The 26,938-nt window shown below is 38.6% G+C and overlaps 1 protein-coding gene across 1 annotated transcript in view; it reads right to left on the bottom strand.

The window, feature by feature from the left end:
- LOC150100600 (uncharacterized) overlaps positions 1–6,345 on the bottom strand; it is an 87,024-nt gene extending 80,679 nt beyond the window's left edge. Inside the window, exon 1 of the mRNA XM_090401726.1 lies at positions 6,178–6,345. Within this exon, the coding sequence (XP_090257852.1) occupies positions 6,178–6,320 (143 nt within the window). The 5' untranslated portion in view covers positions 6,321–6,345. The remainder of the gene's footprint in view (positions 1–6,177) is intronic.
- Between the last annotated feature and the right edge of the window lie 20,593 nt (positions 6,346–26,938).

Here is a 26,938-nt window from a genome sequence, read left to right as displayed (position 1 = left end):
TTGCAACTCAAGTTTAATGGTGTTATTCATCCATTTAATCTCTACTTGATTTACTATTCGGACTCTAGGTATACAGTCTGCCATAACCACCTGCAAATCTGTGGGATTGGATGGTATACCAGCTCGTGTCGTACGTGAAGCGGCCAAAGAATTGTCAGTGCCCTTGACCATTATGTTTAATTTGAGCCTCAGGACTGGGTCAGTCCCAAGGGGGTGGAAAGAGGGGAAAATAGTTCCACTGCACAAAGGTGGTTCCAAGGCTGCTGTTGAAAATTACCGGCCAATCAGCATAACAGGAATCATTATCAAGATCTTAGAGAAAATAGTCAAGAGGAAAATACAAGATTGGATAGAAGAAAATGGGATACTGTATCGGGGACAGCATGGTTTTGTGAAGGGTAGGTCATGCCTCAGTAACTTGCTCACGTATTATAACACAGTGACGGCTGAACTGGATAAGGGTAATGGGTTTACAGTGATTCTGCTGGACCTTGCTAAGGCCTTTGACAGGATACCACATGGAATTCTAATCAGTAAATTGCAGCATATGGGAATGGACATAGGGTTGGTGAGATGGATAGGAGGGTGGTTGACGGAGAGATATCAGAGAGTGGTTTACTCAGGAGTAGAGTCCACAAGACGGCCTGTGACTAGTGGTGTACCACAAGGATCTGTTCTTGGACCACTGCTGTTTAATTTGTTCATAAATGATATAGGAAAGGATCTGAGAGGAACAGTTCATTTGTTTGCAGATGATGCGAAGTTGGGTAGGGCAATAGTGAATGCAGATGACGTCAAAATTTTGCAGGATGATTTGGATAGATTGGAGGTCTGGGCTAGGGAGAATGGATGTCAATTTAATGTGGCAAAATGTAAGGTTATGCATTTTGGGGTGAAAAGATGGGAGGCAGTTTACTGCATTGGTGGAACCGTGCTCCAGGAAATTGATGAGGCACGAGATTTAGGAGTGTTGGTGGATAAGGAATTGAAATTTAGGGGACACATTGCAAAAGTGGCCAAATCAGCTCATCAAATCACTTGGTTGCTGAAGAATACGTTGACAAGCAGAGACAAGCAGGTTATTGTTCCTCTGTATCGAGCCTTGATAAGACCTCATCTCGACTACTGTGCTCAGATTTGGTCACCTAGGTTTCTTCTTGATGGGGAGGAGGTGGAGAGGATCCAGAGGCGAGTGACCAAGATGATAGCAGGTCTGTGGAATGAACCGTATGAGAACAGGTTGAGGATTTGTGGGTTGCAAAAATTGGTTGATAGGCGGAGGAGGGGAGATATGATTGAGACATTCAAATTACTGAAGGGTTTCTATAAAATTAATTCAGAAGATATTTTTGAGAACAGGGCTGGTTGTGGGAGGACTAGGGGACATCCATGGAAACTGGGCAAAAGTGTGGTTAGTAAAGGTGTTAGAGCTGGGTTCTTTACTTTTAGAGTAGTGAATGAGTGGAATGCGCTCCCTGAGTCTGTGGTGGATGCTGTGACAGTGAATGAGTTTAAGGCGAGGTATGATAGATACTGTATGAATGTCGAATAGTTGTGATGAAAATGATTTGGGGCCTCCCTCGATGAGTCAAATGACTCCCTGGAGTTGCCCGTAATAATAATAATAATAATAATAATAATAATAATAAATGCTCTTTGACAACTTCCCATGCCCTATCAACATCCAGCCCTTGCAGTTTTACATGCCATGGCACTGAACCAAGCAATCTCCTAAGCTTGCCAGCACGGTAATTCCACATGTACCCTGTCTTAATCGAAAATTTCACACATTTAGCCACCTCCCAGGTCAAGAACTTATGATCACTCTTACCAATAGGTGGCAACATGGTCATATTCATTAAAGTCAAATTCTCAGATACTATTACTAGGTTAAGCACCCTCGAACCCCTTAGTATTTTCCATTACATGCTGTCTCAGATAGTTATCCCTCAATAACTGAATAAAATCCAGTTCCTTCCTCACGTGTCCTCTGCTCCTTCCAATCAATGTTACTATAGTTGAAATCCCCCATAATAATTACTCTCCTTCCACTCGTTTCAGCAATTTGCCTATGCATACTATCTCCACCATCTATTCCATCACCTGGTCTATAGCAGCACCCAACTGTACAGTTTGTTCCGTTAGTCTCAATCTCACACCAAATAGCCTCAAATGAGCTCCTTTCACTATCCTGCAATACAACTTCTATTCTCCTTGGTTGCAGTTCATCAGCTATCATCAATAGCACTCCTACCCCCATTTTATTCTCTCTGTCCCTCCTGAACACACTATACCCTACACATTCTATCCTGCTAACTATATCATCTTTTGTCAGCCATGTTTCACTAATGCCAATAACCTGTGGCCAGGAAGAGCCAACCAAGGCCAAAAATTCTTCCTTCTTGTTCCTAATACTCCTGGCATTAGTATACATGAAATGCAGAGGTCCATTTGTCCCACCGCTATCTTGATGTGTTATACTAACTATCCCATTCTGATTTCTTGTTCGTACTGGCTTGGGCACATTATAAACATTCTTGCACTCAACTGTCTCACTGATGTCTGCATGAAATGCAGACATCAGTGAGGGTGGATAATAGATAGTAGGGAGGATAATAGATGATACCCCTTCCTTCCCTCCTTAATAGTTCTAGTTTCCCTGATTTTGTACATCCACTCTCACTTCACTCAGCAACACTTTTTCCAGTCTTCGCAAACCAAATCCATTCAAATGTAAGCCATCCATCTTGTACAAATTCTTTCGCCCATCAAACTCACTCCACACATCTACATTTATTTAGAAACTACATCACGCTAAATTCTACTTATGATAACATGAATATACATTCTTTCTTATAGATAGTTTTCTTTCAGTAACAATGATGTCCTATTTTTAGCAGTACAACTGTTATTTTTGATTTAGGATCCTGGATTATCTAAGTCCTGTTTATAGTTACTCTCAGAGAGGAAGGTTCCATGGGTCGAATATGTGCCTTCCATATGTTTGGGATTTTTATACCATCTTTATTGTTCAGATTGGGGTGGTTGATAATAATCTCACAGGCTTCCTTAAATTTGCATTCATATCATGTTTTGGTGTGATGTAGACAACTAGTGCTTTTCCAGTCAATTCTATGTAAGGTTTTCAGGGCATGTTCAGAAAGGCCAGCTTCACCATAATAATTATGGACTTTATGGTTGTAAAGTCCATAATTTCTATGGACTATGGAAAGGCTGTGACATGATTTGATATGACTTCACTTGGACCAAAACTAGTCGCCTGGTTTCCAAAAGGAAGCAGATACAGTGGAGAGAGAGAGAGTGGAAAGGAAAATGTTAAAGATGATATTAGGACTGTGGAATGTAGATTATAAAGATATATTGAAAATTTGTGGGCTGCAGACATTAGCAATGAGGAGAAAGAGAGGTGATATGATAGAGACCTAAAACTTCCGAAAGGGTCATTAAAGATATGATTAATTTTATGGAGGATGGGAAGAGGATGAGACAACATCCGTGGAAGTTGAAAGATGATATTAGGACTGTGGGATGTAGATTATGAAGATAGATTGAAAATTTGTGGACTGAAGACATTAGCAAAGAGGAGAAAGAGGAGTGATATGATAGAGAGCTACAAACTTCCGAAAGGGTCATAAAACATATGACTAATTTTATGGAGGATGGGAAGAGGATGAGAGGACATCTGTAGAAGTTGTAAATGAATGCAGTCATAAGAAAGGTGAAAGATTTTTCTCTCAGAGCAGTATGCGACTGGGATGGATTGTCTTTGAAAGTCATAAGTGCAGACATATGATAGTGTAAACGAATTTAAGAAAACGCCCCAAGAGAGAATGCCGCGAGTTTGATTCAAGTCGCCGACGAGAGGAACTTTTTCCTCTCGTCGGCGACTTGAATCGTCGGCCAAGTGGTTAGTATATTTACTCTCCAGCCAAAGGGCTGCGGGTTCAAATCCTGCCATGGGCATGGATGTTTGTGATTGTCTGTGGAAATAGTAGTGGTGGTGGTCGGCAGTAGGTGGCATTGGTGTAGTTGCGGTCAATTGGTGAATTAAGTGGTGGAGACAGAGTTGTAGAGTAGGTGCCCTCCCTCAATGAGTCTTTGGACTCCCTGGAGGTGTCAAATAATAATAATAATAGATGACAACTGATAATAATAATAATAATACATTTAAAAAAAATTAAATGAATGCTACCTGAGTATATGTAAATACTGAGAGTGACAGTGAAAATATCTTTATTTAAAATAGAATGCCAACATGTTTTATTATGCTTACTTATTTTGTCAAATCCAGTGAGTATGCTATTTGTTGCCCTATACTGATATTTAATTTATGGTAAGCTACATTAAAAAATTAAAATAATAACACATCCCTTCACAGAGGATTAGATCGAAGAACACCAATGTGCTATACAGAAATCATTACAGGTTAGACAGAACTATTTTCAGAGGCAGCAACAGATATGAAGCATTCTCCTAACTTTCATTACAATAAATAATGGAAACAACTACTTCGTTCAAGTAATAACTTCAATTTAATATAAACCAAAATAAACCATTAGGTCTTCAGATCCTTTGTCTATTAAAATTTGAATTGTTTCAGTTACTTGTTGTTGCGCATAGAATGCAACAATTCTCAAGATGCTGGTTGAAATCCAGAGAAATATAATCAAGTTCACTTATTGATCTGAGAACTGGGTTAGAAATAAAACACCTTGATAGTCTAGCTGAAGTGCACAGATGAGATTTCTGAGAAAAATTAGAGATGGAAACAGATGGCATCAAGGACAGTGCCATATTAAAAATGAGGATAACAGGATGGAACTTAATGTTGTTAGCATTCAGGATTGTGTCATCAGATGTAATGTAAGGTACTGTGGTCACTTAAACAGAGTAGGAGCAGAAAAGGCAGCAAAGCAAGTGTTTTTTTTTGCTATGATGGTAGGAAAAAAGACACCCAGAGGAAGATCAAGATCTAGGCAGATTGATACACTAAGAAGTGCCTTAGAAGACCAAAACAGATCTGTCAATACTGAAGTTATGACGGATAACAAATTAATTAAAAGAAAATTAGAAGATAGGAAGTTAGTAATGATGTAAACTTTTCATGTAGTACTATCATAATATTCTGTACAATCCCTGAGGGTACATATCAGGAATATGATGATGATGATGAAAGCTGGTCCTTCATTACAAAGCTCATTTGAAATTAGTTTTGTAATTTTATTGTATATTATCACACCACTACATTAAAATTAAAAACAAAGAGTACTAAAAAAGGAACTAGAGTTAAATGGAATTATATATGCGGACAATTATTCACATAAAAAGAAAAACATGTTAATGCTGACCAGCATGTGATGAAAATGTATTACAATGAAAATATAATGCATTACAAATTACAACCTTTCATAGTGGGAGGAGTAAAAAAAGAAGGAATTCAAATCGGTGCAAACTATGAACCAGTTTGTATATCTTATAGTAGTGAAGATTAGTGATGAAATACAAAATTAGAAAGAAAGTTTGCATAAAAGTTATATGCAAACTTTCTTTCTAATTTCATACTGGCAAAGAAGTTGGAGAGGTTGATTAATGATAGAATATAAAATTGGACTGATGAGGAATCTTTCTAGAAGGCAGCGTGGATTTGCTAAAGGTCAGTCCTCTTTTAGTATCCTGCTACAATTTACAATAAGGTGACATCTAGTAGACAGAAATTTACTCACATAACTGATCCTTCTAGATTTTGCTAAAAGTATTTGGTAGAGTAACACAACAAATTACTGTTGAAAATGAAATAGAATGGGGACAGTCAACTGGTAGCTCGCATACCGAGATGACTAGCCAATGGAGCATCTCATAGGAAGATACTGATGATATAGTTAAGGATATGAGAGAAGATATTCAATTGTTTGCAGGGAATACTAAATTGGGAAGAGTAAGGTAACTATACAAAACTCTGATGTGATGTTGCTACAAGAGTATTTTTGAAATTTTAGGTGTATTCAATTAATCTCATTTATACCCTGATTCAATTTCCACACAAGCATAACATTCGTCAATATCGTCCTTCCCAAAAAAACTAAGCCTTTTTGTCACTGACATATAACTTCCACTTGAATCATTTACCTATGTCTCTGATTTAACTGACATCGTTACCTTTTTGTTTTCCTTTTATTCAAAATTTTGCCTAGCATATTTCCTTGCTTTTTCAACTGATTAAAACTGAAACAAGTCTCAGTACTACTAAATGATTTCGTTTGCGAAATCAAAAACATTGCTTTAATACAACAACGATTCATCACCCAACATAAACAACCGACACGTGTTGATCGTTTGACCGAGCACAAAATACAGGACCAACAGAGCATTGCCTGTTGCCAACTCGTCTCTTTTTTCATGGTATTTAGCCCCCCTGGCAAGTTCCACCTTTCTTTGTAATGGTCTTCTTTTCTTTTTCTTTTTCCTTTTGGTTATAGTTTAGCATTTCTTGATAGTCTATTGTAACACTCTATTCACATGTGAAATCCATTTGTTTCTAGTATTAACTATTATTTGTAAAATTCGTTCTTGCTGTTATTAGGACACACACAATTTACAGATAAAAAATACTAGCAGTGGTGAGTAGTAGTTACCTTGATGTAGATGATGAAAACGGAGAGTGGTAGAGCAGGTGCCCTCCCTCGATGAGCACTTGGACTCATTGGAAGTATCACGAAATAATAATTAAATAAATAATTATAATAATAATTAACGGTGGAGCCAATTCAGTTTTAAATATTTCAAACAATATGAGAACCTGTATATTATTATTATTACACACCTCCAGGGAGTCCAAAGACTCATCAAGGGAGAGTGTGCCAACAGCATCGAACGACTGGTCCCCTTCCAACTACTAACCGCGCTCAAACTTACTTAACTGAGCCATTAGTAGCAGAGGCTCTACCAATCGACCAACCTTTGCCGTAAACTTTTCATGTAGTACTATCATAATATTCTGTACAATCCCTGAGGGTACATATCAGGAATATGATGATGATGATGAAAGTTGGTCCTTCATTACAAAGCTCATTTGAAATTAGTTTTGTAACTTTATTGTATATTATCATATAGCTCAGTGAAATCACTTTTCACTCTGTCATACTTTGAAAGTATGACATCACTTTCACTGAGTATAGCTCAGTGAAAGTGATGTGTACCGTCCAAGGCGATAGACCGCCCGAAGAAAGAGCGTCGTAATTTCAGTTCTAGTGGCTGACTTCAGGAACTTTTACTAAGTCTTTTTTCGACAGGCTCCCGAGGTAGTCAATCTCTGGCGCGGACACGAGATTTTTCTCCCGGAAACTTGAGTATTTCGTCTCGTAGACTCAAGAAAATCGACCGTAGAACCTGTACTATTTTCTGACAGTAAACAAAGTGTTAGGATTAGGGACCATGAGATGGTGAATTGGAGAATTATTAGCCGCCTCTCTTCAGCGGATACCAGGTTTACTTAGTAATAGTCTTGGGCCAGTTATCTCTGATTGGCTTCAGGTGAAGAAGACTGAAATGTCTACTCAGTCTCAAAAGTTAGATAAGGTTTAAATGGTCTCGCCTACTTGCTATAGGGGAATAAGAGACATTAGGATGTTTTTGTTTAGAATAATTTATATCTTTTTCAGGATGAAATGTTTTTTTATTCTTTTTTCATGACATATGAATAGGATATTGGTATTTAGAATGTACTCTTTGTTTTCACTGTACTACAGTGAAGAGTGGATGAATGCAGGAGCGATACTTTCTAAATTAATTTGTTCTTCTAGAAATGCTTTTCCTATATAGTTATCACTATTATTATGTGAAAACAAGTATTCCAAGAACTCATTCTGGGATGGCACATCTCCTCCACTACATGCAACTCATTGTTCCCATTATTTAATCCTCTAACTTGGGTAATAACAATAACATAACGACTCTACCATAAACAACGCATAACGCCATTTATCGCCCACCACCACGACTACAAAAGTGTTTTTGTCTCTAAATTACGTGTTCTCCTAGCCGATTTGCTTGTATGTGGGATGAAATCGCCAAGTCTACAGAAGAAAAAACCGTGCTCCCTTCATATGAGAATAACTAATTCACTGGAGTTCGATTCACAGAGAATCGAACTTAGGTTGTTTCCAATGAGGAGCGCAGTGTTCAGTTGTAATTTGGAAGTGCTTATTTAGTTGTTTAATTACGTTTCCAGTATTGCTGTATATAGTTTGTATTCAGAATGGAACACACATACATGCATAGTTTTTTCATAATATGATACAATGTGAAAAGGGAAAAGAGATTTATATTAAAATTAAAATAATGCAAATTATAGTCTTCCAAGTCTCTCTATCTCGAGCTAACTGGTAGATGTCAGATGGAGTTTTGCAGTTCAGCCTACTTATGGTTTCACATATGTATTGCCAAAATTGGTCGCATGGTCTTTCCCTACTGCGTTTGCAATATCCTGGTTTGTAAGGATGAGGGATTCCAAAAAGGGCGAGACTTCAGGATGTCTGAGTTGATGTCCAAGCCATCTGATTTGTAGTTTTTTGACTATAATTGAAAAGTGGTTCTTGCTTAGCCAGATTTAGCACAGCAGATTTAGTAGTGCGGTACATCCAGGTGTATCCAAGGATCAGCCTGAGACATGTAGTTCCAAAGGTGTTAATTGCATCTGTAGTTTTTTTGGTGTTTATTGTCCAGGTTTGCGAACCATACAAGAAGATGGATCTATTGGTTGCATAGTCTTAATTTTGTCTTTAATAATACTAATCATTTAAAATGAAATCGATATTGAATACCACATTATTTCTTAGCCGAATAAGAAACTCAAAGATAGGAAATCTTATCTAAGAGTTTCATGCCGAATATAGAAAATTATATAAAATTCGGCGAGACCAAGCGTAAGCCAACACCTGGTAGTGCAATGCCAGGGCAACTCGTAGTAAAGGTGAAGCAGGCTCCGATCACTGTCCTTAATATTTTCCCAAAATGTAAAACACAGCTCCTAGGAGATGTATTACTGTTCTACATTATGAGAGAAAGTCACTACTCAGACCACTTTCACTGAATAAATAAACCCATCTCTAAAAATTAGGACGATCCCTGGACCACTCCAGAGTGGCTGAAAGACCGTCCAACTCAGCATTGTTCCACTCAGTGACAGGCATACCTTGTCACTGAGAATAACTTCTCAGCATTGGCTCTACCCAGTGGCAGGCTCACCAAGCCACCAGAAAGAGCCATATTCTCAGCAGTGGCCCACTCAGAGACAGGCAAAAACCTACCCCATGCAAAGCCTCTCATGCACCCAGGAACTTTTTAAAATTAGTCCTCTCTAAAAATTAGACGATCCCGAAATATCGCCCACTTTGTTCCACTCAGTGACAGGCGCACCCTGTCACTGAGAATAACTTCTCAGCATTGGCTCTACCCAGTGGCAGGTTCACCCCACCACCAGACAGCCATAACCTCAGCGGTGGCCACACGCAGACAAAGGCAAAAACTTACCTCATGCAAAGCCTCTTATTCATCCAAGCCTTATGTTTAAGTAAAGGCATCTCTAAAAATTAGGACGATCCCTATACCACTCCATAGTGGCCGAAAAAAGATCGTCCAACTCAGTGTTGTTCCAATCAGTGAACAGGCTCACCTTGTCACTGAAAATAGGTTCTCAGCATTGGCTCTACCCAGTGGCAGGCTCACCCCACCACCAGACAGCCATAACCTCAGCAGTGACCCCACTCAGAGACAGGCCAAAACCTACCCCAAGCAGAGCCTCTTATTCATCCAAGCCTTATGTTTAAGTAAAGGCATCTCTAAAAATTAGGACGATCCCTAATACCACTCCATAGTGGTCGAAAGACTGTCCAACTCAGCGTCGTTCCACTCAGCGACAGGCTCACCCTGTCACCAAGAAGAACTTCTCAGCATTGGCTCTACCCAGTGGCAGGCTAACCCCACCACCAGTCAGAACCATAATCTCAGAGGTGGCTCCACTCGGAGACAAGCAAAAACCTACCCCAAGCAGAGCCATTCATATATCCAAGAAACCACTATTTAAGAAAAGTGGCCTCAAAAAATTAGACGATCCCGAAAGATCGCCCAACCCAGCACTGTTCCATTATTCCAGGCACACCCCATCACCGAGAAAAACTCCTCAGCGTTGGCTCTACCCAGTGGCAGGCTCACCCCACCACCAGAGAGAACAATAATCTCAGGGGTGGCCCTACTCAGAGACAGGCAAAAACTTGCCCCAAGCAGAGCCTCTCGTATATCTAAGAAAACGCCTCATCAGTGAGTAGGTAGACCTAGATGTAATACTAAGGTTCCAATAGTCAGAGCTTATTTCTTTACTCTACGAGTTGCCAAAAGGTGCACAAATACAATTACTGAAATAAGAGCCAACAGGCTTCACTTCAGCAAAGTAAAATTATTCAAAATTCAGTGGATATTGAATACGACATTATTTCTTAGCCGAATAAGAAACTCAAAGATAGGAAATCTAAACTCAGAGTTTCGTGCCGAATATAGAAAACTATATAAAGTTCGGCAAGACCAAGCGTAAGCCAACACCTGGTAGTGCAATGCCAGATTAGATTAGATTTCCTATCTTTGAGTTTCTTATTCGGCTAAGAAATAATTTGGTATTCAATATCCACTTAATTTTGAATAATTTTACTTCGCTGAAGTGAAGACTGTTGGCTCTTATTTCAGTAATTGTATTTGTACACCTTTTGGGAACGAGAAGTGTAAAGAAATAAGCTCTGACTATTGGAACCTTAGTATTACATCTAAGTCTACCTACTCACTGCTGGGTTCACTTTGCTGGATGCATGGGAGGCTCTGCTTGGGATAGATTTTTGCCTGTCTCTAAGTGGAGCCACTGCTGAGATCATGGCGCTGTCTGGTGGTGGGGTGAGCCTGCCACTGGGTAGCGCCAACTCTGAGAAGTTCTCGGCGACAGGGTGAGCCTGTTACTGAGTGGAATAATGATGAGTTGGGCAATCTTTCGGGATCGTCTAATTTTTAGAGACCGCTTTACTTAAATAGTGGTTTTCTTGGATATATGAGAGGCTCTGCTTAAGGTAGGTTTTTGCCTGTCTCTGAGTGGGGTCAACACTGAGATTATGGCTCTGTCTGGTGGTGGGGTTAGCTTGACATTGGGTAGAGCCAACACTGAGAAGTTCTTGAAGATGGGGCGAGCCTGTCGCTGACTGGAACAACGCTGAGTTGGACGGTCTTTTCACCACTATTGATGGAAAGGGATCATCCTAATCATTAAAATTAGGGATCATCCTAATTTTTAGAGAGGTCTTTACTTAAAAACATCTCGTTTTCCTGAATGCATGAGAGGCTCTGCTTAGGGTAAGTTTTTGCCTGTCTCTAAGCAGGACCACCACTGATATTATGGCTCTTTCTGGTGGTTGGGTGAGCCTGACACTGGCCAGACCCAACGCCGAGAAGTTATTCTCAGTGACAGGGTGAGCCTGTCACTTAGTGGAACAACGATGAGTTGGACGGTCTTTCGGCCATTATGGAGTGTGTAAAGATTTTTGTCACAAAGACTTGCGAATTCTCTTTAAAACTGTGTACTTTGGCGAGGAGGCGCTGCAGTCGTGACAGAAGCAGACGACGCTTGGGACTTGATTAGAAAAGTTTCCGCTGTGTGTGGTATCCATTTTTTTTAAATGTGCCCGAAGTGAAAGAATAAGTACAACATTAGTGTTTGAAGGCAAATTATAATGTTTTTGTAGTTTCAAGAATCTTGTAAAGCAAGTTTGTGTCAAGTTTTTCAGAAATAAATAACATCACTAGAGTTACATCAGTGAAATGCGTATGAATGTGTTCTAAAAGTATACGTATAAGCGAGCATTCATTCTGCGTAATGATCAAGACTTTCGCCAGCTTTACCACTCATCACAAGTCCGAATTTTACTGGCGCAGTCGACAGGATCTACAAGGTGAGAGCAATTCGTTATGTAAATGCATGCTCCCATGTTTTAGAGTTCTATTTTGATTATTTGGGCGAAAGTCTGTTCTAATACAAAACAAAAAAAAAAAAAATAGTGTTCGTAGTTTGTTCCATCCTGGAACAGTAGTAGTTTTGATTTCTCGCCAGAGAAAGAATACGTCAGTATTCAAATTTTGTTCCATCCTGGAACAGTAGTACAACAGTTTGGATAAATGAAAAACACGCCAGTGTTCAAGCTATATTTTCGTCCCAGATAGTTCAGAATAGTTGTTTTTTTTTTTCATTTTAAATTTATTTTGTTCTGCAGTTACCGATTTGTCCTGTTTTGCATGTTAGTTCCATCTTGGAACAGTCAGAACTTGTGATTTCTCGCCAGAGAAAGAACACGACAGTGTTATCATAGTTAATTTTTGCATACTGTTTTGATAGTTCTGTTTCGAGATTTCAGTTATTATATAGTAGCGGTGTAAAATCGGAACTATTTTTTTGTTTTTGTTTTGTTTTTATATATCCATATATATATATATATATATATATATATTTGTGTATTTGAAAGTGTAGTAAATTGTGTAGTTGAAGTTTTTATCTGATAATATTGTAAGATTTATCTATGTTTACAAATGATATGTTGAATTTAATTATGAGTCCCATAATCGCCAAATGTATACATCTCTTTTTGGGCTTTTAAAAAAAAAAAAAAAGAAAAAAAAAAAGTGCAATTGATTCTTTTTTTTAGGGTGATTTTTTTTTATCAGTAAAGAGAGTTATTGTTTAGCACCATGACTTATTTAACCAAAGGTAGAAAGGAAGATTTACGTAAATTGGCTGAAGAATTGGGAGAGAAGCCAACTGTTGAAATGAAAGTGATAGATCTTAAAATGATTATTACGGGAAGTAAATTTTATGAAGAAGAATTTGTTAAAGGGATGTTGGAGACGATTATTAGTACCAGACTCGAGGAAGAACTGATGAAGAAAGAATTAGAAGCTCAACGGCGGAAGGAAGAACTAGAAGCCCAATGCCGGAAAGATGAATTGGGGGCCCAACAGAAAAGAGAACAAATGGAGTTCGAGTTGAAGAAACTGGAAATTGAAGCGCGTGTTCAACCAACCTCAACTCCAGTATCCAGTGACAATAAACCATATTGTCTTGAACTAATTAAGCTAATGCCTAGGTTTAGATTACAAGAGGATGACATTGTGATATACCTATCCCTGTTTGAAAGACAAGCTAAGAGAACAAAAATAGATGTTAAAGACTGGATATCATGTCTCTTGACTTTGTTACCATTTGAGATTGTCCAATTAATTGGTAGAGAGTCAGAAGAAAATTGCGAAGATTATGAATATATTAAAACAATTCTACTAAAGAGATTTAGACTGAATCCTGAAAGTTTCAGAAAAAAGTTTGTGATGCACCAAAAGGTTGCTGAAAAATCTTGGAGGGATTTCTGTTATGAAATAACTAATTATTTCGAAGAGTGGATTGGTGGCCTTGATATCAAGGATTTTGAAGGGTTAAAAGATCTAATTATTACGGATCAACTGAAGAAGAAAGTACCACATGAAGTGAGAGAACATCTCTTAGACGACTGGACAAAATTCGTTTCTCCAACTAAGTTAGCTGACAGATTGGACGAATACGACAGTGTTCGTACATCAAGGAAGCCCATCGGAGCTATTCCGAAGGACAAGGTTACTGAAAAGTTTAGACCTTATACTCCACCTGCTGAGCGAACATTCAAAAATAAGTTATCTCCCTCTCAAAGTCCACCGAGATGGTACCAGCCGTGGCGAAATGATGATTCATACAAGCCTCACTACAAACCAACTTGTTTTACTTGTAGAAGGGAAGGTCATATTGCCAAGTTTTGTATGAAAAATAGTCAATCAAAAGGTACTCCTACTACAGCACACAGTAACCTAGTTCAAACGTCTACCACTGGGAATGACGATAAATCAGGTGTGTTGACTGCCAAAATTTCCATTCCAGTATCCAAATCAGTGGACATTGATCGAAATGTAGATGATTTGAAGGTGGTCAAAATCAAATGTGGAAGTAGGGTTTTAAATGGAATAATAGATACGGGAGCGCAAATATCGGTAGTGCGCGAAGATTTAGTGGCAGATACGCCCCATGATGGAGAAAGTAAGATAGAAATATCTTCTGCTTTCGGAGAAAATGAAATAACACCCTTAAGGATTTTTGAAATGAAAATTGATGATAATTTACATGGTAATGTTCCAGTCACATGTGCTGTCTCAAGAAAACTGGTTACCGATCTGCTACTGAGCTCCTCTGCCTATGAAATGCTGGTCGAAAGCGTCGAGCTACATGAGAGTAGTCATCATTGGGAGACACCGGTTCTGAAATCAAAAGATTTAAGCGATAAACGGTCAGAAGATGATGAAGATGAAGACATGCCTTCGAAAATAACCAGTACAGCATTGGCAGTAAGTACGATAGAGTCCCCACCAGGTGAAGAAAATGAGTGTATACCAGAAAAAACAAAATTCGAATTCGGCAAACTTCAAAAGGATGATGAGACGCTTCGAAGGTGTTTTGAATGGGCAAAAAGACAGAAAAATTCCTATGCGTTTGACAATGGGGTTCTGCTTCATAATGAACATATTTGTGGCGAGAATATTAGACAAGTAGTGCTACCGCGTGTGAAACGAGAGAATGTCTTAAAGATGGCACATGAAATCCCTCTTGCTGGCCATCTCGGCGAAAAGAAAACCCGTCAGCGAATCAAGTACTCATTCTTTTGGCCTACCATTAAACAAGACGTGAAAAAATATTGCGAAAGCTGCAAGGAATGTCAAATGAGAAGGACTGCTACATATAGAGATAGAATCCCCATACGACCTATCGTCAGACCAGAAGCTCCGTTTGAGGTATGGAGCGTGGATTGTATCGGACCGTTAGAACCCCCATCGGGAAGAGGACATCGATTCATAATATGTGCTGTTGATTTATGCACTAGATGGGCCGAAGCCATACCTGTCAAGGAAATAAGTGCTAAAACTACATGTAACGTTCTAATGAGGATATTTACTCAGACTGGATTTCCTAAAATGGTCTGTACCGACCAAGGTACGAATTTCACATCTAAACTCACTCAAGCTTTTGAAGATCTGCTAGGCATAGCTCCACGTTTTTCCACTCCAGGACATCCTGAGAGTATGGGCGCTGTTGAACGTTGGAACAGAACTTTAAAAGAGATGATGAATAAGAATATACAGGAACATGGAAGAAACTGGGATTTACATCTTCCCTATCTTCTATTCGCATACCGAGAAGTACCACATAGCACTACTGGGTTATCACCTTTCCAGTTGGTATATGGAAGATTACCTCCAGGCCCCTTATCTTTGTTAAAAGAAATTTGGACTGGTGGACGAGTCATCCCAACTGCTGCCTCTCGCTCGGTTGAAAATTATTTACAAGAGCTTCTTGAAAATCTAAGAAAAGCTCATGAAATTGCATCCGAGAATGCCAAAGGGTCTCAAGAACAATACTCCTCCAGATATAATCTTCGTTCCAAAGAAAAATCCTTCATGGTTGGTGAAAAGGTTTTAGTATTGTTACCTTCATCCTCTCATAAGCTTCTAAATACTTGGACAGGACCTGCTACAGTCGTCCAACTTACTAGACCACATTCTGCGAAGGTTGAGATGAAGGATGGAAGTATCAGGGAGCTCCACATAAATAAGCTTCGACCATATATTCAAAGAATTAATCATGTCGGTCTAGTTTTCGAACTAGATGAGGATTTCGGAACACTCCACTATGCACCTGCTGACAAGATGAATAAATCAGTTGAAGATATTAGGAAACACCTTGAGGATATGGAAGCTCTCTTGACGGAAGAACAAAAACAAGAACTTTTTGACATCCTCCGGAAATATGCAGATGTTTTTAGTTCCAAACCTGGTCATGCCAAAGTTGATGGACACTCCATCAAAGTTACAGAGAACTGTTCCCCTAAGAGACTCAAACCCTATAGGGAGCCAATCACTCTACAAAAGGAAGTAGATCGACAAGTCAAAGAACTGTTAGATATGGGTCTCATTGAGCCAAGTGTCAGTGAATGGGCTCATCCCGTTGTTTGTGTGGCTAAGAAAAATGGAAGTGTCAGACTATGCATTGACTTTAGATTGCTGAATAGTTTTACTATTCCAGATGCTTATCCAATGAAAATAGCTAGAGATTTATTATTTGAGGTAGGACAAGCAAGATTTATCACTGTAGTTGACCTCACCAAGGGATATTGGCAAATCCCTATGGAAAAGGAAGCAAAGCCCTTCACCGCATTCGTGACGCATTCTGGTCACTATCAATGGAATGTCTTACCGTTTGGAATGAAGAACGCTGGAAGCACATTCCAGAAATCATTAGATAAAGCACTAGCTCCTCATAAGGCATACTGCCGATCTTATATCGACGATTTGGCTATATTTTCTAAAACATGGTCTGAACATCTCACCCACATAGATGAAGTCTTCAAAACATTAAGAGAGGTGGGTTTAACAGTAAACCTAGAAAAATGCGAATTCGGGAAAAATCAAGTGAAGTTCCTAGGTCATTTGATTGGATCCGGTCAACATTCTCCAGACCCAGAGAAGGTCGAGGTTATAAAAGGTTTAGCGACACCAGCAACAAAGAAGGAAGTAAGAAGTCTACTTGGACTGGCTAGCTACTACCGTGACTACATACCACAATTCTCCCAAATTGTATTACCACTGACAAATCTGACTAAGAAAAGTGTCCAAAACAACATTCCTTGGACTACTGATGCTGATGAAGCTTTTACGAAACTCAAGGAAGAGCTTATAAAAATGCCTTCTTTGCATACTCCAGATCTCGACAAGCCGTTCCAGTTGTATACGGATGCATCAGCAACAGCAATTGGCGCATGTTTAGCTAAAAACAACGAACAAGGAAAAGAATTGCCCATTGCTTTCTTCAGTAAGAAACTAAATTCCTGTCAAATGAAATGGTCAACCATTGAAAGGGAAGCTTTTTGCGTCTTGGAGGCATTGAAAAAGTTTGACACATGGGTATTTGGTGCTGAAATACAGGTAATTTCAGATCATAACCCTCTGACCTATCTAACTAAAAGTGCCCCTCATGGTGCCAAGTTGTCCCGATGGGCTTTAGCCCTACAACGTTATAAACTGACTGTTACATATAGAAAGGGTAGTTGTCACGGTAACGCTGATGCCCTTTCCAGATTAAAAACTGATATAATTAATTAATGCTATTGGCTTGTTTCTTAATAATGATTATATATTTTCTTGATGTTTAGTTAATGATAATTATATAGTTTTTTTTTGTGTGTGTGGGAGCTGCATCGCACCATAAAGCTCTCACCTCATTTCTTGTATTTTAGAGTCAATTACTCGCCTGAGTTTTTTTTTTTAGATGCAACATCGACACTCCTGTGACGGATGTGCTTCCCCCAAAGGGAGCTGTAAAGATTTTTGTCACAAAGACTTGCGAATTCTCTTTAAAACTGTGTACTTTGGCGAGGAGGCGCTGCAGTCGTGACAGAAGCAGACGACGCTTGGGACTTGATTAGAAAAGTTTCCGCTGTGTGTGGTATCCATTTTTTTTAAATGTGCCCGAAGTGAAAGAATAAGTACAACATTAGTGTTTGAAGGCAAATTATAATGTTTTTGTAGTTTCAAGAATCTTGTAAAGCAAGTTTGTGTCAAGTTTTTCAGAAATAAATAACATCACTAGAGTTACATCAGTGAAATGCGTATGAATGTGTTCTAAAAGTACGTATAAGCGAGCATTCATTCTGCGTAATGATCAAGACTTTCACCAGCTTTACCACTCATCACAAGTCCGAATTTTACTGAGTGGTCGAGGGATCGTCCTTATTTTTAGAGAGGGCTTTATTTATTCAGTGAAACCAGTCTGGGCAGTGACCTTCTCTCATAATGTAGAACAGTAATACATCTCCCAGAAGCTGTGTTTTACATATGGGAAAACATTAAGGACAGTGATCGGAGCCTGCTCCACCTTTACTACGAGTTTCCCTAGCATTGCACTACCAGGTGTTGGCTTACGTTTGGTCTCGCCGAACTTTATATAGTGTTCTATATTCGGTATGAATCCCTTAGATTAGATTTCCTATCTTTGAGTTTCTTTTTCGGCTAAGAAATAATGTGGTATTCATATCCACTTAATTTTGAATAATTTTACTTCGCCGAAGTGGAGCCTATTGGCTCTTATTCCAGTAATGCTAATCATGATTTCCAGATGTGGCGGAGTTTGTTATGGAAGACTACAGCCAGCTGTTTACGTTTTCTGATATCATTTTCTGTATTGCTGGTGTACGATCCAAGCTATTGAAATCTTTTATTCTTTTTAAGGGTTTATTGTTGATATGAAGTATAAATTTTTCACAACCTATTGAGAATACTTTGGACTTTTGGATGTTGATCTGCAAACCAATAACGTTAGCCTGTGCCTCTAGTAGACTGAGATTTTTGTGCATTCGTTTGTTCTGTATCAATAAGATCAGTTATTTGCATGGTATGGGTGGATGTTTTTATGTTATAACCGAGATCTTCTGTGTTGATGGTCCAGAAGATGTAGTCCAAGCATATTAAAAATAAATAAGGTGCTAGTACATCACCTTGCAGGACTCCTGTTGTCACTGGAAATGATTCAGATGTTTCTGTTTTAAAGATTACTGTAGCATTGTAATTTTTATAAGGCGCTGAGATTGCTTGTATGAGTTTTGAGGGTAGACCATAGAAGCTGAGTATTTTAAACATTCTTTCTCTATTAATGGAGTCAAAGTCTTTTTTGAAGTCTATAAAGGTTAAAATGAGTGGTAAGTTTTTATAACGTGAACCATCTATGATTCTTCTGATGCAATGTATCTGTTATATTGTACATCATTTTTTAGAAATCCAGCTTGTTTTTTTCTTAAAAGTGGTGTTAAGTAAGGTTCTATTCTATTGAGTGTCATCCTATTGTGGATTTTAACTGTGGTTGATAGCAAAGTAATAACTCTGTAGTTATCGATTCTATGATAATAATAATAATAATAATAATAATAATAATAATAATAATAATAATAATAATAATAATAATAATAATAATAATAATAATAATAATAATAATAATAATATAAGAATGGAACGCCCTTAAATAAATAAAATAAATAAATCACATAACACTTTTATTCCCTGTTCTCCTATAATGTGAAATTTTGATTTATCCCAATTTTTGAATTTTGTAACACAATGCATTTCTTCCAGTCGTATAAAGCTGCTGCTGAATTTAATATTTTATTTAATAAGATTTAACACTTTCTTGAGAATTGCAAGCAGCATAATTAAATAGCTCAGTATTTATATCATCATTTACTGGTAAGTTCTTTTGTTTCTTTGGCTTTCATTTGCTTTAGGGTTTTAGTTTAATTCATCTAATGTTATGTTTTCTAATTTCTTACTGCTACCTATTACGTTAAAAGTACTAACATCACTATATTTAAATTTTTTTAAAAAAAATCAGCTGTAGCCATTTATTCCCCTGTAGGAAGTAGACGAGGCCATTTTAGCGTTGTCTGACATTTGGAGTCTGAGTAGATAGTTTAATCTCCACCAGTAGACAATAAGAGACAGACCACTATTAGAGGCATCAAGTGAAGAGACGGCTGACATGTTTCGCCATCTCTTGGTCTGTAACACTAACACAACATGATATTGTCTGAAATAATATAGGTTCTATGGTCGAATTTCTTTACTTGAGAGGAGAAAAACCGGCTTGCTCGTGCCAGAGATTCGAGAACCGGTCGAATAAAGGCTTAGAAAAAGTTCTAGTCGGTGACTAGACTAGCACTTAAGACTTTTTGCATGTAGAGACTATGATATATTGTTAACTATGTGTCTAGATCTTTTGCATTGGCATTTCCAGTTTTTTCTATCTCGAGTTCTCATTTCTCTTTTTTTTTAGCTATGACACACTTTCTGTTGTATTTTAGTTTATTTTTAACTGTATCAGAAGAGAATTATTTTCTGTAAGCTTCGTTTTTTTTCTTTTGTTATTTTTTCTATGTAGTCGAACCAATTTCTGATTCTGTTCTTCTGTGCTAGTTTTCTTTTCGCTAGGCTAGCACTGGCTGAATTCTTTATTATGTAGCATATATTATTCCGATCTATTTCAGTATTTTAATTTCCTTCTACCTCTAGTAAGTACTATTCTAATTGTCTTTGGTAGAGTTTTAATGGCCTCGCCTATTTCCTATACGTGAATAAAACGGCGTTAGCGTATTTTTTTTTTTTTTTTAGCGGAGATTCTAATATTTCTATTCTGTAAGAATTTTATTTTAAATATACTTTTTTCTGATCCCTCCCCCTTCGATCTTTGGTCATTTTGGAGATACTGACATGTACTCACATGGAAGCATTTTCCTCAAGGGCTCACTTTAGTGAGTACGGGCATGGCAAACCCGAGGTACCTGATGCTGGACCATGTCTTACTTCATGTAATATATATCTGTTATATTATTCTGTAGACTGGTCCCTCCTCTTCTTTCTTTGCTTCTTTCTCCTCTCCTTGCTCCTTCCCCCTGATGCTATTAGAGTATTCGAGGGCTAGGGGTGAGTCTTCCCTATCTTGCTAAGTCATTTCGTCTTATGCAGCCACCGAAGGAGGCAAGCTAGCCTCAATAGGTGCCGGTCCCAAGCCCGGATAAATGAGAGGGTTGATGTCGGGAAGGGCATCCGATCGGCAAACTTCAGTGCCAACTCAAACTATGATTGAGTCGAAGAGAAAATGATATAAGGGCTAGGGCGTACCCCTTAAGCGACGCGCAGCCGCATCGCCCTACAGCTGTGAGAAGTGGACGAGGGCTACCGCATCAAGGGCGGGTGCGGTTAAAGAAGCGAGCCCAGCAGGTGGGGAGGATGTTGCGAGTGGGAACACTGAATGTTGGAAGCATGACTGGAAGGGGAAGAGAGGTGGCAGACATGATGAGGAAGAGGAAGTAGGACATTTTATGTGTGCAGGAGACAAGGTGGAAAGGGGGAAAGGCAAAGGAACTGGGAGATGGATATAAATTGTTCTACTCTGGAGCGAATAACGAGGGAAGAAATGGTGTAGGAATTGTGGTGTGTGGCAGAATGAAGGGTGAAGTACTGGACGTGGGTAGAAGAAACGACAGGATCATGCGAATGAAATTGGGTCTTGGAGAAGAGCGGGTGGTCGTATTATGTGTATATGCCCCTCAAGTTGGTTGACAGCAGAGGAAAAAGATGAGTTCTGGAACGTGTTAGATGAAGAAATGAAGGAATTGGAAGAAAATGAGATGGTGATTGTCGGAGGAGACTTGAACGGGCACATAGGAAGACAGAATAGAGACTGCGAAAGGGTGCATGGTGGCCACAGAGTGGGAATGAGAGAGGGTTGTGGACTTTGCAGTAGCGTTTGATCTGGCAATTGTGAACTCGTTTTTCTTCAAGAGGGAAGAACATTTGATAATATTTAGAAGTGGTAACAACAGCTCACAAATTGACTACATTTTGACTAGAAGAAAACATCTTAAGGTTGTGACAAATTGTAAAGTAATTCCAACAGATCAAGTAGCACAACAACACCGACTGCTGTGTGCAGACTTTAAAATAAGATCGAAGATATGAACTTCTGGTTGCCATGGGATGACGACAATTAAGTGGTTTCGCTTAAAAGAAGAGAGTGTGAGGAATTGTTTTAGGGAGAGAGTGTTAGAGAGGATTTCGGATGGACTGGAAAGTGTACAAGATTGGTGGAAACATAATTCAAAAGTAATCCTGAGCTGTGCAATCGAGGTGCTTGGTGAGACATCTGGAAAGATTAGAGAGCAGAAGGAGGGTTGGTGGTGGAATAATGATGTACAAGTGGCAGTGACAGCTAAGAGGAAGACAAAGCAGAAGTGTAATGAGTCAAGAGTGGTAGAGGACAGAGAGGTGTACAAAGAGAGAAAGCAAGAAGCCAAGAGAGTTGTGGCACAGGCTAAGGCCATGGCATATCAAGATCTGTATGATCAATTAGAAACAAAGGAAGGACAGAGAAAAATTTACCAACTAGCGAAATGTAGAAATAAAGCAGCTAAGGACATCTTACATGTGAGGCAGATCAAAGATGCTGAAGGAAGAGTATTATGGAGGGATGTGGACATAAGAAACAGATGGAAAATATACTTTGAGGGACTTTTGAATGAGGAAAATGCAAGGACTCACAGAAGAGATGGGCAGCCTTCTGAGGGGATGATGCAGGGCATCAGTAGAATGGAAGTGACAGAGGCCATGAAGAGGATGAGGAATGGAAAAGCGGTGGGTCCCGACAGAATTCCAGTGGAGGCATGGAAGGCACTGGGGGGAGAGGGAATTGACCTGCTGTGGGACCTGTTCATGAAAGTTTGCCAACAGGAAAATATACCCGAGGAATGGAGGGAAGTACTCTTGTTCCCATCTACAAGGGTAAAGGGGATGCACAAGACTGTAAAAATTACAGAGGAATAAAGTTGATGTCCCACACAATGAAGATCCTAGAAAGGGTTCTTGATGGTAGATTGAGGGAGGAGGTGGAGATTGCAAAGGAACAATTTGGCTTCATGCCTGGTAGATCAACAACAGATACTATCTTTGGGTTACGACAGATGATGGAAAAATATCGAGAGAAACAAAGGGAGCTACATCTGGTATTTCTTGATCTGGAGAAAGCATACGATAGAGTGCCAAGGCAAGACGTCTGGAGGTGTCTGAGGGAGAGGAAGGTGCCGGAGAAATATGTCAGGTTGGTGCGGGAAATGTACAGAAATGTGAAGACAAGTGTTCGGACCTGTTTGGGATAGACAGAAAGTTTTCAAGTAACAGTTGGCTTGCATCAAGGGTCAGCATTAAGTCCGTTTCTGTTTAATATTGTGATGGAGGTGGTAACAGAGAAGGTGAGAGAAGATGCACCTTGGGCAGTGTTGTTTGCAGATGACATCTTGCTGTGTGTAGATTCAAGAGAAGAAGCGGAAACTAAACTGGAAAGATGTAGAAAAGTACTGGAAGAGAGAGGTATGAGACTGAGCAGAAGTAAGACAGAGTATATGTGTTGCGCAGTGGGCGGTGGCCAGGAGACAGATCTGGAGCTGGAAGGAAATGTCATCAGGAAGGTGAGAGACTTTAGATACTTAGGTTCAACAGTGGAAGAAGATGGAGGAGCTGAGAAGGAAGTGGGATGCAGGATACAAGCGGGTTGGAGGAACTGGAGGGAGATGGCTGGAGTGTTATGCGATAAGAGGGTGCCGATTAATCTGAAAGGCAAAATTTATAGGACAGTAATGAGGCCAGCTATGACATATGCTATAGAAACTGTGGCCCTGAGGAAAAATAACATCAGCAGGATGGAAGTAGCAGAGATGAGAATGCTTAGGTGGATGTGCGGTGTGACCAGAAAGGATCATCTGAGAAATGACTATGTAAGGGGAACAGTGAAAGTTACGAACTTAGGAGCGAAAATACAGGAGGCAAGGTTGAGATGGTTTGGTCATGTGATGAGGAGGGAGGACGAATATGTGGGAAGAAGGGTCATGCAGATGGATGTGCAAGGAAGGCGGAAGCGTGGGCGGCCAAAGAAGAGATGGAGGGAGCTGGTAGAAGAGGACTTGAAGATGAACTTGGATGTGGTGACAGCCCAAGACAGGAAGGTGTGGAGGAGACTCATAACAAACAGTGACCCCACTTAAGTGGGAGAAGCTGTAGAAGAAGACTGACATGGAGGCATTGACATACCTCCAAAACATATCAAAAAATTAACTAAAGTTTCTATGGACTATACCAGCTGTTATTAGGTTTCTTAGTTTGTTTTTATTTCCTATTATGTAATCAATTATACATTACTCTTACTTCTCACTTATATTATAGTGCTTATGTTAATTTTTTCGACCAAAAAAACTATCCATAATTATTAAATAATTATTACGACCTATAAACCCAGTGTTAGTTATTTTTTTATTATATTATTGTACTATTTTATGCTTATAAAATGAGTGTTTCTCATATTAACTTAGCGAATACGACAAAATAATTTATCTTTGTGTTTTTGTGACATTGAATTTGAAATTTTGTCTTCGTTCCCACTTAGATATAAGGCGATCAGTATTGAAGGTATCCATGCAGAAGACTGTGTACATGTAGAACAATACGAGAATTGCGAGGTTTCAAATTAGAAATGAGGAAAATAATGTTGTGGATAACGCTAAATTAATAGATCTGATGCCATTTTCAAAATGTCAATTAGGAACAGAATCTAAGGGCAGTGTTTCGTAACCTGTTTTCTGCAGAATCAAAGTTCGAAGGAAAATTTGTAACGGTTCAAACATACAGACATTTAAAACTTGCATTAGATGTAGTATTGAAATAAGGTAAATGTGGAAATCAGTGAATGGGAGAAATACTATAAAAAAATCCGCTATTGCCTTTTATTTATTACAGGGAATAGGAGAGACAGTTTTAGCAATATCTTACTTTTGGAGACTAATGGGCCAGTTCAATATCCACTGGTAGCCAGTAAAAGACAGCTCGTCCATGACTATGATATTATAAACGGCATGCAATAAAGTTAGACAAGTGCTGCCATCTCGTGGTTCGTAACCACTCGGTATATTGATGTCTGAAATAGTGTGGGTTCTACGGTACATTTTCTTGAGTTTATGGTAGAAAAATCCAGTTTCTGAGTTCCCGAGATCAAATACCTGGGAACTGGCAGAAGAAAGGATTAGAAAAACTTCATGTAGTCAGCGACTAGATTCAAACTAAGAACAGTTCTCTTTGAGTTGCCTATGGCTATGGATACAAAAGCCACTTCCACAGAGCTACATGAGCCTGCAGAGAATACTAATTTTCTATATCAATGACTGATTCTAGAACAAGTTAATTTCTAAAATTATTACGTTACTTTATTATTTGTAACATTATGGATATTATGAGCTTTCTTGATTAAAATATTTTGTGGGTAACAGTTCACTATCTAATTTCTATTCAATCATTATTTTTATGGCTATTTTGCCTGTTTTCGTTTAGGAGTGCCCCTTTTTTAATGTCATTCGCTTTTTACTCAAGAATTCTTAGGGCATTGCAGATGTATTTTAGTGACAAATATTATATAAAAACCTCTGGTTTTTTCAAATTAATTCTCCCACATTGCCTTAAACCCCCTTCCCTTTTAACACCCTAACAGCAGAAATATGCACATTGCAGAAAGAAGACAGTCAACAACACCCAAAAAAAGTATGTACGAATTTTCTTCCTCTATTATTCTGCATATATTTGTCTCTAAAATACATCTGTAATACCCTAAGAATTCTTGAGTAAAAAGCCAATAACATAAAAAAAGGGGCACTCCTAAACGAAAGCAGGAAAAATAGCCGTAAAAATAAGTAAAACTAATAGTTTTTAAGAGGAGTAACATGGGAATTTTCCCAGATATAATACCTCTTTTCAATAATTTCTATCAAATTTATCACATTGATTTGCGAAAAATAAATATTTAATGTAGGATTTGTGCAATCTCAAACAGGTTTAAGAAATATTTCCCTAGAGTACTTCGACGTTCATTAAGAAATCGGAAGACAGACAGCTATCAATCATTACACGTTGAAGAGCGCAAACTGTCAACCCAACTGCAAGTGGTAAAGAGAAGACAAAATATGGTAATTTAGTAAGTAGGCCTCTCTGTCAACTCTGGTTATGGAAATCAGTGCCTACTCGTGGCTTCAAATCGTGGTAGTGGGGGGGGGTGCTGCAACTTTCGAAATATACATACACACTCTAAGTACAGTGTATACGTGTTTGGATAAAATATCAAAGTTATGATAAAAAATTTTAAAAAAGTAAACATGAAAAAATATTGTTTATTATCGATAAATTTATACAGTTTAGTATAATTCAAAATTGCTTAAAAATAAAATGCATTCCTTTAATTGTAATTAAAGGAATGGATTTACAATTTTTGGACATTACAATTAAATTGTAATGTCCAAATATTTAAAGAAACGGAGTAAACACGATAAGCACTAAGAACACTCTACTACTGGTAACTGCATATAAACAACAGTGGAACTGCGCAACGAACAGTTCTGCATTATTCTAATAGCTGCATCTCACTATGACATGCATATGCTTGCGTGCGTAGCAAATACTAGCAATATGACACTGTGGTTAACACAGTGCTGCCAGCGTCCTTCGCCTCTTCAAGTGCTACAGGATGGATTTTTATTATTTTTATACAAAATAAGAGAATTATATAGGATTGTCGATGAAAAAAATTAAATATTACAAGGAAATATAAATAAATTAATAAATATATTTATTAATTTAAGGTGAGTTACCCGATCTCATACGGAGGTAACAGGGTTTTTCATCCTGCATACAAATCGGCCCTTCAGAACACACGCAATTTACAGACAAAAAATACTAGCTGTGGTGGTGTTGGTCAGTGGATGGCGCTGATGTAGATGATTGGTAGTAGGGGATCAGTGTAGCGGTGGAGACGGAGAGTTGTACAATAGGTGTCCTCCCGCGATGAGTCTTCGGACTCCTTGGAGGTGTCGCGAATAATAATAATAATATCGAGAAAAATTGGGGATGCTGCAGTTCCGCAGTGCCTATGCACGAACCGCCCCAGATGGAAATATCTACACTTAGTACTGTGAATGAGTTTCACTATACCTCTCCATACTATGTGTACAAGGGAGTCTGTACTAAATAACAAGTGGCAGAATCCACAGTACTGGTTCGGGATTAACTGCTGGGCTACTGGCGGTGATTATTAATGACTTTCTCCATTATTGTTTAATTTTTATTTCTTATTATTTTTAATAAAAATAATTGAGAAAGTTATTAATAATCAGTTCGTTTATCACTTGGAAAT

The sequence above is a fragment of the Typopeltis vanoorti genome, chromosome 12 (genome assembly GCF_054136105.1).
Source record: "Typopeltis vanoorti isolate ZY-2024b chromosome 12, IOZ_Tvanoo_1.0, whole genome shotgun sequence".
In the NCBI taxonomy this organism is placed as follows: Eukaryota; Metazoa; Arthropoda; class Arachnida; order Uropygi; family Thelyphonidae; genus Typopeltis; species Typopeltis vanoorti.
Note: the sequence above shows the minus strand (reverse complement) of the source record. Positions and strands in the feature narration are given on the sequence as shown.